The sequence below is a fragment of the Pyxicephalus adspersus genome, chromosome 8 (assembly GCF_032062135.1).
Source record: "Pyxicephalus adspersus chromosome 8, UCB_Pads_2.0, whole genome shotgun sequence".
NCBI classification, from domain to species: domain Eukaryota; kingdom Metazoa; phylum Chordata; class Amphibia; order Anura; family Pyxicephalidae; genus Pyxicephalus; species Pyxicephalus adspersus.
In genome coordinates this window covers 36,631,140-36,644,492 of record NC_092865.1, presented here as the reverse complement: position 1 = coordinate 36,644,492, position 13,353 = coordinate 36,631,140, and the positions used below count along the sequence as shown (strand labels likewise).

General features: G+C 36.2%; 1 protein-coding gene across 3 annotated transcripts in view; it reads left to right on the top strand.

Moving 5' to 3' along the window:
- VAV3 (vav guanine nucleotide exchange factor 3) overlaps positions 1 to 13,353 on the top strand; it is a 124,426-nt gene that overhangs the window by 34,669 nt on the left and 76,404 nt on the right. For all 3 annotated transcript variants that reach the window (XM_072420031.1, XM_072420030.1, XM_072420032.1), the window contains one exon: positions 10,597 to 10,713. In XM_072420031.1, the coding sequence (XP_072276132.1) occupies positions 10,597 to 10,713 (117 nt within the window). The remainder of the gene's footprint in view (positions 1 to 10,596; positions 10,714 to 13,353) is intronic.

Genomic DNA, 13,353 nt, shown 5'->3' with positions numbered 1-13,353 from the left:
TAACTAGACAGAACTAATTAACCCTATAACTCTGTAATGCACAGATTTAAAGTACTCCTGGGCCTGTAAGTTCAGAAGCCTAATAAAAACTAGTGGTCTTCTTTTACTAAGTCTATACAAAGGATGCCGGATACCATTGGTTAGTGTTTTAGTTTAATACATTTTTAATCTGCACAAACACTGCTTTTGGGAAGGATTGCAGAAGAATAGCACTGGCATTAGCAGCACGGTGTGGTCCACAAATGTTGTAAGCAACCTGTTTGTTCTGGCTCTAGTTCTACCACCCACAATCTCTCACAGTTTGACAACTGTGCATTTTACGATCATTTTTTTCTCTGCATCCTTTCATTGCATATATTATAACTGGTAATAGTGTAAAGTAAACTAGTTGTATTGCCTGACTTGGAGCAGAGAAGGAAAAAGCTTATGGCATGTTTTTATTGCAGTGTATATCAACTGCAATTGGCAGTTGCTCTTTTTGGTATTTAGGTAATAACATTATGACTTCTCTGTAAATTTTGGCTCTCTGTCTTATGCTGCCTCACCAGTCCTGCCTGTACCTTTCCATGTTTTCCACCCAATTCATTCAAAATATGATGTCATTCTGCCACATGCAAATGCCAAGGAAAGAAAATACAAAGTAAGTACATATAAATGGGCCCTCACCCCTGGCGTCTCAGCTGTTATCTGTACAAATAACAGTAGTCACTAGGTATTTTTTTTTTTTTTGTAAATAATCAGTCATAAATAATCAAATCAAATATAACCAAAGATGCTAAAAAAAAGCAAAAAAAAACAATTCATTTGAAGAAGTAATTGACAAAGTTTTTCTTCCGTCAATATCAAAATATGTTATGAAATGCATTACTAAGAAAATGTCTAACATTATGTTTGCATTAGATGGTTTCTTAGTAATGGATTTCATAACCTATTAATAAAGTCCAGAATGTCAAATGTATTTTTATTATAGGGTATGTATATGTTATGCTTGGGGCTTTTGGTATATTTTAACACACATCATGAAGAGCATTTGTACTTGTTTATTTGGGGAGCATACTGTCAAGGGACCACACTTGTACACGAGTTTGTAGGTTTTCCTTTATGAACCTGTATTCCATCTGATCAATTCTACTGAATTAAAAGCTCTTTGCTTAAAGTGTACCTTAACTCCAGATATACTTTTTAAATAAAAAATATTTGTTGTTCTTAGAAGCATTATTGGATTCAGAACTTTACTTTTTCTCCATGAAGTCCCATTTTTGAGATCTTCCCGCGCTGAGCCAGTGGACTGGCATCAAGTCTACAAGCAGAAAATGTAAAAACCTATGGAATGGGACTCTGGGAAAAAAAATAAAGGTACATAGCTAACCATGGTTCAGAGGAGAACATGCAAAAACACTACCTTTTATTTAAAAAATCTGGATTTAGGTATACCTTAATGTGACTAAGAACAATCAAGAAAAGTTCGGCTTTTACTTTTCATTATTATTATAGATTTTGTTAGAGGCAGAATAAAACAGCATAATTCTAAATGTAAACTAAATAGGCAAAACAAATGTGTTTGTTAGAAATCTATTTCACTTCAAATGTGTTTTTCCAGTTTTTAGTCCTGCAATTTAGTAAACATGAAACACCCAGAGAGAATATACTGATATTTAATCTGCGTTAGTGTTCCCAGAAGAGCCCAGCTAGGTAATGAGTCATTACTAATTAATATCCAGTCACTCTCTGGCAAAGTGTAGAAGGATGAGATTAGAGAAAAGGAGAAAATAAAGCAGAAGTGTAGTGAGTGCCATGTTATAACAGGAGAGAACATGATGGGATGGAAAAAAAAGGCATAATGTGAACTTGTCAATATAATTATTTGTTACCAGGGAAAAAAAACAAACATGTAATAGATATATAGCTTACATCACATATTTAGGGTTTTTAAACATGGAAACGTGATATGAAAACAAACTTATTCTAGATTTAGAGCTTAACTTTAATTTCCTTTAATTTTTTACTGCCTATTTCATCTTTTCCCCCATCATCAACACTCTAATCATATTTAAAAAAAAAAAAAGATTTTGTTTTAATTACACACTGCAATTAAATTTTAACTACACATATGCAATAGACCAGGGGTGTAAAACTCAAATACACAGAGGGCCAAAATTAAAAACTTAGACAAAGTTGCTGGCCAAACTTGAAGTTTATTGAAAAAATTGTAGAAGTTTTTCCTTCCCATTAGATATAAAACCTTTTCATATGGAAACAAAGAGGTTTTGCTTAACATTCAATCTGGAACAAGCCTAAAATAGAGAAATAGCACTGCTACTACAATTCCCTGCATCAAGAAAATAGTCCAGTGCAGGGCTTAATGTTATGAGTGGCTGGAACTCCTTCTTCATTAAAATAGCACCGCTACTACAATTCCCTGCATCTATAAAACAGTCCAATGCAGGGCCATGCATAGGCAGAGAAGCCGCTGGTCTATAGATGCAAGTGATGCCGGGAATTGTAGTAGCAGCACTATTTCAAAGCAGCGGCGTGACAACTGCAGTTCATATTTAGAATTCCTTTGGGCGCTAAATTTGGCCCTCGGGCCAGAGTTTGACACCCCTATAATAGATCATGGCTGGTGGGAAACATGGAAAGATTGTTGCATATAATGTCACATGTGGGCAGTTTCCTGATTTCAGAAAGCTGATTCTCTACTATTTAAAGTACTTTGAATAAAAGGGGAGATTTACCAAAATCCAGTATAATCAGACTAAACAATTTAAGTACAGGCAAAGTCATTACTTAAATCTAAGACCTGTTTTGGGAATCTTGGGATCAGAGGCTTATTAATAATTTTTACCTTGTGATGTGGACTCTAATGTAAGGTTATTCTCATGAACTTTTTATTGGGACAGAACAGAGGGAATGCAGAGAATAGAGGTGCACTTGGTTCTGTGTTGTTGGGGGCCCAACCTTGACTAATTTCACAAACCACATCTTAACATGTATTGAGTCATTTCATGTATTTATATATATATTTTTTATCTGCAGTAACACTGCTAATGGGAAGGATTGTAGAAGAGTAGCATTGGTTTTGGAAGCACAGAGTTGCCTAGGCATATAGAGCTGAAAGCAACCAGTTTGTTTCTTCTGGCCTTGTCACCCATGGTCCCTCTTCAACAACTTGGCATATGTTCTGTATAAAAGAATACAATCTCTATTTCACAGACTACTGTATAACAAACTCATATGACTTTAATGGCAGAGAGGAAATAAGCTCATTAGAGCCCAACTTCAGACAACATTGTTTTTTGCCTAGAGTGGAGAAGAGGTGTTTGTGTTCCCATTAGAATAATATGCACATTTGCTGTCTAAATGACTCCCTTTATATTAGGAAGCCCTTGGGTATCTCTATGCCAGAAAAAAGAAGAAATTTCATCAAGAGGTTGCACAAGCCACCAAAACTGTAACTGTGTGCTTTAAAAATAAATGATATTAGTTTACCTTTAAGTGCACACATTTAGTCTAGGTTGCATTGGAATAGTAACATCTGGAAAATAATTGGATGTTTTTATGTAGTTTTACAGCTGAAATCAACTTACCATGTTCGGTAGATTTAGCATCAGCAAATGCAGAACAGAAGCATTATTAAAATGATATACTCTGCAGAAAATTTTCTGACGAGCAGTGGAACAAACTAATTATTTGATTATTTAAGTTTTTAATTGACCTTTTTAGTTTACATCAGGTAAAATTATTCCTCCTTATAGGAGTCATATGTAATATTTTATACTTGGCTGGAATAGTTTCCTTTGAAATGGAAGAGGTTAAATATACAAAGTAATTAGGATATACATGGTTTGTTTAATAAAATGACAGTCAAGACCTCGCTGCATTATTAATGTTGGTCCCAGGTTAACAGAAGTCCACACAGCTTGGCTTTACAAATCAATTCTTCTGTCTGATAGTGGGGGTGGTATAGGGAGAGGGGAAAAAAAGCAGACAGAGAGTGGAATTGGAAAAAGATCAATACCATGGCCATTCCCCGCAGGACTTTGGAAATCTCAGTTGACAGGCCTTTATTTAAACATGGAAGAGCCTTATATGTGAATGCAATGAAAGTCTTTTCCCTTCCACCATCTTATATACCAGAGGCCCAGTGGTGCCTTGCAGAAAAAAAGTTATAGTAAGGGACATAGAAATGGACAAAGGGAGAATGGAAAAATGTAAAAGGCCTTTATCTGCATAATTTTCGCTGTGTGCATGGCCAGGATGCAATTGAGTTGACTGTAGCTTTAGGACTAGACTAGCTGTCATTTCTGGGCAGCTTGCTTGCATTTCCTGTGTGTATGGCCTGCTAGCCGAAACCACAGCTCAACCACAGGCCCACCATACGCCCTGACAGGTAGTTAGCAAGCATTCATTAGACACCTTCCGCTACTCCAGTAAGGCTTCCAAAGGCCTGCAGCTTCAATTATATTTGACGGCTAGACTGAATTAACACAAAAAAAAAAAAATGGATGGCTTGCTTAAAGCTACTGGTTGTTCTTGTAGATTAGATAGTGACATGACTAGGTACTCTATGTATTATGTCGGAGTTAAATACATACATGATAATAAAATAAAAATATTATTTCTACTGTTACTTGTCACGAATGACAGGGAGGGGAGGGTAACAGGAAGGTGTATAAACTACTAGGCCTCAATTACCTAGGGAAAAGGGAATGGTCACCCCTTGCAAAACCCTAATCCAGCCCTGACTCCTAACCATATGAGCATCCCCTGAAGGTAGGGATACTCATACCCAGGAACCTAGGCCCTGCTAGCCCTGCACAGCCCTAGCAGTAGGGTCTGGATTGAGACTGCTGGTCCCTTCCCCTATGAAGGACCCAGTGTCTCCCTGAGGCCTAGTAAACAAAAAATACCTAAACAAAACACCAATACACCAAAAGAACCGCAACTTATCTTATAAGCAGAAATCAACAGGAACTCAGAATGGCAGGACACTCCAGCTATTCACATCCCAGTAGTGAATACCAACCGCACAGCATGAAGTGTGAGGCCAGACTAAATGGAAGAGCAGTAATGAGCCCCAGCTGCACCTGATACAAGGGGAGTGGTCATTACAAACAACAGCACAGCAACAATTAAAACCAAAGAGGCTGTCAGATAATCACACATGCAGCTAGTCTGACAGATCCTCAAACTTCTGTCACGGAAGGGACCGTGACATTACTATTATGTAAATTGTTCAGTGTACATAGTCTTGGCACAATTACTCTTAAATAAGAGGACACTCCAAATAAATGTTATATGCTTGCAAGACTGTGGTTAAAAGCTGAGCAAAAGTTTACAAACTATAAAAAGGGATCTGATGCTGCACCGTTAGTGTTAGCTACAAGTAGAAGAAGAAACTCTGTGACTTTCTAATTTAAGGAAGGCAAGCTGCTCCTGCCAGACTGAGTTATTAAACACCTTCTGTCCAACGTTTGTAAAACTTATCCTTCTGGGCTCCATTGGATGTCAGGTGACTGGATGATATCATATCTCCAGAATATATTAGCGTGAACACATATTTATTAATGTAGTTAATCAACATCCACTAATCGAAGAAGCATTTTAGAGTTCTTTTTATACCATTTTATTAATAATAAAGTATTGGTATTAGTAAAAGTCATACATTTTGCATAGGTGTTAACAACAGCATGGCTGATTCATATACAGGATTTACCTGTACTAAGCCTAAAGGTGCCTGCACATAACCTCAGTCTCTATAGAGCACCATGGGATTCCTTTCTTTTCAGTGCCACTAACCTTTATTTATGGGTTAAAATAAAAGTGGAGGTGCTGTCCTTGTGGGAGACAGCTGTGCCAGTACAATGGGTAGATCCTGGTACAGACGGTTACATGCTGTAGGTATGTTAAAAAACTGGTACTGTACCAGGTTAACCAGCCCATTTGGAAGTTCTGGGATATTTAGTAGATTCTCATTAAAACAGAATATATTTGCTTGCCTCACTTCCATCACAGATAAAAAAATAAAAGCCTTGTTGCTCATTTTAGGATTAGAGCGTAGCTGTGGCAAAATGTTCATATTACAAATGCAGCCTGATGTTATAGAACTATTTCTCCCAAACTGCATACGGATGTTTTAGACTCGTTGGCCATTATTGGTGTATTGTATAGAAATTTTGAAATAGGGCTTATGAACGGGCACAACAATACAACTGAAAGAAACACAGTAAAGCCTTCTTAAAACGAAAAGTATTTCCATCGCTCACCTCTTATACAGATACAAAAACTGATGAATTTATTACTAGTTTTAGGGTAGTGTGTGGGGTGGGGATGTATTTTACCAGGGCACATGTATTTACAGTATAGTATGCTACCTAAAGTTGTCAGTAGTAATTGAATTAGAATTTATGGTTGTCTTCCAGCATATGGGTATATTGTTTGATATGGAAGTCAGTGGTTGATATTTAACATATAATACGTTTTCAGGTGTATCATACACTGTCGCCAGTAAAAACAAAATACTTGTTCCCTACATATATGGATTTTAGTAATTACATAGCATTTCTCAGGGATTCTAGATGGTTACGCATATGGGGCCATACCTGCATATTAAATTAACCACCTGCAGTCTCCATGTTTTTCTATATTAATTTTAGAAAATAAAGGTAATCTATATATTTATGTAGTTATTAGGGTCTATATGAAATATATCAGTAAAGGTGTAAGAAGGGCATGTTGCTATGTTTTATGAAGATCAATTCTATCCAGTCCTTCCAGTCATTGTCTTCTCTGCTTAGACTGCGGAGAAGAATATTTCTCAGCCAAGCACGACTTTACATTATCAGGCCGACAATTATTGTTTTATCTGCTTGGCTCCATGCACCTTAGTCTAGACACGCAGTCATTTGATATTTGATTTTGATTATAAAATGTATGTATGAGTGCACAGAGTGTAACATTTGCAGCATCTGCCAGGTCTGTTTAAATAAACACAAATATTTTTGCATACAGTATATATATATATATATATATATATATATATATATATTTACTAGTTTACTGGATTGTATGTTTACCTAGATTGCTGAAAACAGGCATCAAATGGTGACTGCTGGATCCTTATAGCCCTATGGGTATATATATAACCATTTATCTACAATAGGTATATGTAGCCAAAACATTGTATTTACATTTTAGCATAGACAGCTTGTCAGGTTTTCATTACTGTCAGTGTGTTTTGGCCAATGGGGGATAAAAGTAATTGGAATCCCAAAACTGTAATGTTGTCTCCAGTACAACAATCTTCCAAGTGAGACATCTGTTCTTGTGATCACCATCCAGGATAAGAAAATTCCTAACGTTTGGACAGTATTCCTTTGGGTTCCTGCTGCCTGTCTTGGATTGGAAGTAAAGAAATCGTTCCAACAGGACAGACAACAAACTGACAGGTGTTCTAACATTATTCCAGGTTTTCTGGACCATGCAGATTCTCCCATGATAGTCTATCTTCTCCAGTCTTGAAAAGCTTTAATAAAACAGGCCAGGCTCAGGTTCTTTTTGAAGTCTCATATTTTTCTATAAGTCCTAACAGGCCCATTTTAATAAAATAAAAGCACATAAAGCTGCACCATAGCACTTGAACTATATGCTCCTCCCTATACATATGTATGTAATATGCACACAACTATATCTATAGAACAAACCACCACCATCAATGGCCCCACTCATTCCACTACAGGCATTTACTACTTCTCAATATTCTCAATATTCTCAAGATAAGATTGTAAGTAAACTCTACTACAGGCATGCTAAATTTACTGATATTAAACTATACAAAGCCAGGTGGTGTTTTTACCCATTGACAACAGAAGTTGTGCTAGATCCACAGAGCAATTATTCTGCCTACTTTATGGTTTTTTTGTTTTTTTTTTAAGATAAGGTTTATGTATCTGAAAAGGATAGTAGAAAATCACCAGCACTCCATAAATGTGTTTAACACTTACATGGTTCCTTTTACTGGGTTAAACTCAAGATTTGAGGTCACTTAATCATTCTAATAATGGGAAACCTAAACAACTCCAAAATGTTGGTACATTGTCCTTGGTGACACTACATGTTTAGAATAAATCCCTAAAGTAATCTTTGGAGTGCTGATGATTTTCTACTTTACTTCTCTGGTTCAGCATCATCCATTGCAATATTTGTAAGCATCATTCCAATCATATGTGGTCCTGCACTCATCCTGGACTCATTTTTAGAATGGTGCTCTGGTTTATATCATAGGGGTCTGACTATTTACTACCTGCATTTGCAGTGTTATCCTGCCCAGCCTGGTTAGTGTCACTGAAGCATGTAACAGATTCATTTAAAAACAGAATATTACACCACTGTATTTTATGAAGTAAAGTATTTTATCCACAGAGATGACAGCAGAGATTCTTACAGCAGAACTGTAGTAAATCTCCCTGTCTTTTCCTATAGATGTGCACACACCATTATTACTTCTAGGAAAAGAATATTTTTTAAAAGTTACCAAAAATGATAAACCTATCTGAGAGAGGCTGAGCCAGACTTAGGCTCGGTACACACGTGCAATAATTATCTTTCACAATCTTTTCCAATGACTGCACGATGCATGAACGAGTTCTGTACATACAGCACTGTTCTGCTCTATAGAGGGGGGGAACAACGGAGCAGCACCCTGCTGCGCGCTTTCCCCCTTCTCTTTTATTACGATCGTTCATCGCCCATCGTCCTTGGATCCACCCGGACAGTTGTTCGGACGATTGACAACGGGCGCTGCACACACGCCAGATTCTTGTCTGATATTGGCCCTGAGTCGATCATCAGACGAGAAGCATTGCAAGTGTGTACGTAGCCTTAGATCCTACTGTTACAAGAATGTTTTTTGATGTACACTTCCGATTGCAGTGCAAACAAACCAGAAGGACTGCAGTGACAAATAAAATGACAGCAAGGACAAAATGCTTTTTTCTCACATAAATAGCTATCTCTCTAAGCAGGATTTGACCTAACCATATATTATGCCTTGTCTTGCCAATAAAATTGAAATTGGGGGAAGTGTGTTTTTTACATAGCTAACATTACTTTAGGACAGAGGTAGGTAAGATAACTAAATAGGCAATATATACTGTATATTGAAAGGCATTGTTGGTTGTCATGCCAAATTGTTTAATTTGTGTTTCGGACATTTTTAAGAACAGTTGCTGTCAACTTTCTTGATATAGTGGCCACGAGTGTAGCATGAAATCACTAAGGACAGCACCGAATATTTATTGAACATAATGCTATAAAACACTCTCAGAGACTTGCATGGGAAAGAAACAGGGAACATTATATAAAACATGTTGGAAATAGGGGATATGCTATAGATGTTATTGGAGACTGGGGACATGCTTTATTGGTTGCTTGAGCCTGTGGACATGTGCCAGGAGACCATTATAGACATAAGAAGCATTACATGAGACTGCTAGAGATCACCACTGTTACAGCCTTTTTACAAATGAATGCCCCCTTAAATATACTTGATTTGACGATTTTGTCAACAAGCTCCCAATTATTATTGATAAAAGAATGAAAAACAAATAAATAAGCAAGGTATGAACAATACAGAAAAATTAAAACAGTAACAAGATATAAAAATACATTAAAAAATATAAAGAATATATACGAAAATATACAAGATAAAAACACAACTCTCTGCAAGAGCCCCTGTCGCTACATGGTTGGGCACCAGGGGTTCACAAGCATCTGCTGTGTGTTTACATAAGATGGCCTGCAGGCTGTGAAGATTCTGCTAACATAAAATATTAAAAGAAGTCTACGTGCAATGTTGTAGATGATTTTCTCCACACTGCTTTTACCTAACAGAGGTGAATAAGGACTTGTTTAAACTGCTTGTTGTACACAGGTACAAGTTCACTGTAATGAGATACAAAAAGGTTAGTTTAGTAAAATAAAAATAAAAATGTATTTCTGCCAAAAAAAATCATCTTTCTATGCCATGTGGATGAATTGAAATGTGCATGCTCAAATTCTTAATTACAAAAAATGTAACACATATAATTAAAGTATCTTGTAAAACGAAAACTAGTCATACATTAAGTAACTTTAACTGGATTCATTTTAAGTCTCAAAAACACATCAGATTCTTACATGTGGACTGATCACTGTTCTTTACCATTTACACATGATATTTATTACTTTTAGTTCATTAAATTCAACGAAAGATCAATTGATGACCGAAACATCAACTTATGGCCAATTTTTTAATCAATCGAATGGACTGTTGGTTGAATGGCCAGCCTCATGCATTATCACCTAAAGTGAGCCTGTGTTTTAGCCATGACATTTAATTCAATAACCATGCCATTAAATTAAATAAAGCAAGCACTTTATTTTATTAAGCAAGTGCAGATTAACACATGATTATGTTACTTTGTAACACCAACACTACAAATTGTATTTTATTAATCTAGAATCTGTTCTTTTTGAACATACATTAAGATAATTGCAATAGATTTACGTTTTATATAATCCATATGCTAACTCGATAATATTTTTCATTTTTTACAGTTTCTCTGCCTTAAGAATATCCGGACATTTTTGTCTGTGGCCTGTGAAGCCTTCAATATGAAGAAAAGTGACCTATTTGAAGCTTTTGACCTGTTTGATGTACGGGATTTTGCAAAGGTATTTATTTTATTTTTATATTTTCAATTGCAGTTACACCTAAATAGATACACGAGGGAATAGTTGACAATTCTTTTATATTTATATATTTTATACTTACACTGTATATTCTCATGTATATTTTTATGTGGAATTTTACTTTATAGTTATTATACACAGATTTTTTTTTTTTTTTTGCACACTATAAGTTTTTTTTTTTTTTAAGCGTATTCACAAATATCAGAGTCAGAGAAACAATTAAAGAGGCCGGACCTGATAATGACATATTCATTTAGTAAATCTGCTCCTTAGTTTATCATACTTTCCCCAAATATTAAAGCAAATGTTGAAGACAAGACAACTCATTGTGATTGTATATGCTGTTCAGTTCTCAAGTTCTTTCTTGTACATTGCACATACCTTTGAAGCTTGGTGTTAGTTTCTTTCTTCCTTTACATTTTCCTGTACTTGGAAATGCAGTATGTGCTCGAACCACTAATGATTACACATATTTTCACTTTGACCGCATATTTATATCCTGTTTTTCATAGTAAAAGCGTATCTCACATTGTTATCACCTCTCACTATCAAAAGCATGTTCTATAAATATATTGCAGCTACATGGCTGTACAATTTGCAGATTTCATGCATTAGGGATTCCTGCCACAGTGAAAAAACTAGTTAAGAATAGGTATCCTCTGATATATTCACCTACTTTTACGTGAATGGTATAGTTCCTGGGTTGCCCTGGATTGCAGAGCACACTCTAATGCCATTTCTAACCCTTTATATAATTCTCCAAAGTTGGTCCATTCTCTTCTATGCTCTCAAGACCTTCAGTAAGGATTTCCCTCCCCCTGATAGGGTTGATGATTTTTTTTAATAGACATTCTTTATAACCCATCAAGTTCCTGAAATTTGGTAGACCCTACCTATGACATACAAAAACATACATACACCTACAGTGCTTTGCCTCAGGTTATGTAACTGAAAGTCATTATGTTACACCATATCACATGGAGGAGGTCTAGACTTAGAGGCAACATAAGCAAAGACTTTATATACTTGGACTGTACCCCAAATGTACTGATTCTGTGGCAAATATACAAGCAGGTTTCAGCTCAGCCTTTCACTGAAACCCAGGCTTCATTAATTTCCTTCTAAGCAAAGCAAACCTAAAGAAGATTTCCCATTTACATTCTGTCTTAAAGATGCAAAGGAAAATAAGTGGAAATCTATATTAAGTGAGCAACATTTTTATCCCATACTATTGTTTTTTTTTATTTGTAACTCTACACACAATTTAAAGTGCAATTGTACTCCTCTAATCAACCAGCCTTCACCACTCTATACTAACCTGTGTCAATACCCCTGTCTTCTTACTTTATTGTGAATTCTGTGTAAGTTCAGGTAGCAATTTACTTCTGCACCAACCACCCCATATAGGAGTGCCATCTGGGCAATATTAACTGCCCTTTTCAATTGCTTGCATTGAGAACTAGCAACCCACCTATATTTGACATGGAAATAGATGGGCCTTTTTGACCCACGGTTCCCTTGAACTCAGGTATGTTTTGATCATTTTATTTTTACTTGTTTTGTGATGATAAGGTATGGCTTAGGATTCTTAAATGAAAAAGGACTAAAACTGCATTTTTTGTCAGCTGGTTTTCTAATCCAGTCTTTTTAGACTGTACTTCCAGAATCTAGCATGACATGGCTTCATAGACTTGCTGGTTTTAATTCTTAGGATTTCTGCAATTTTAGAATCTAGTGAAAAGGTTGTAGTGATTCTAGGAAGAACCTTTAAAATGTCTGTCTAAGTAATAAAGTGTGGCTCAGATATTTGTGAACCTTTCTTATTTTCAGAGGAGATGATGGGTGTTATATTTCAAGGCACCCAAATCTTTTCTATCCCTTCATCTTGCCTTGTAAACTGACTTTTACATAAAGCAGTGTGTGCTACCACAAGCTAATCCCTTTTATAATTTAGAAATATGTTCTCACAGTAAAGCACATAACATAACTGAGTATTGCTCTTGTGAGCAGACTCCGGAAACTCTTGGTTTTGGTGTAAGTGTGGCAGAATGAATATTTCCTCTTGATCCACGTTGGTTGATGGGCTTTCCAGCTGTCTCAAACAACATCAAAGGTAGCTAAGGGCCACTCATGACTTCTAAGTCAGCGATTTTGGAATGCATTCTTAGCCATGGCAAACTACTTTGTGAGAAGTATTCCTATGTGTCACCACTCAGGTCCTGACATCTCTCTCTTCATTATATCATGCTGCCCTCTCAGTGACTGTAGAAGGAGGCAGATTTTGGTCATCGAGCCTGTGTTAATGACATTAAATAGCATTCATTAATAATGTTTCTCTTCCTTCTTGTCTAAGCTTTCTGTGTACCAGGATTTCTAATGGAAGAGATTGTAGCTGTGCTTGGACTCATTACCGTGTAAAACATTAATTTGTTTCCTTTTTGTGTTATGATTTCAGAGTTCAGATAAAAGGGACAGTAAATTATCATAGCCGAAAGCAATGCAGGTTAACTGGTCTAAATTAAATAATGCACAACCAGTTCTCAGGGTAATTAGAGTGATTTAGAAATCACGTGCCTGTTCTGGCTTACTGAGAACACATACGTGGGAGAAATCTGATGATTT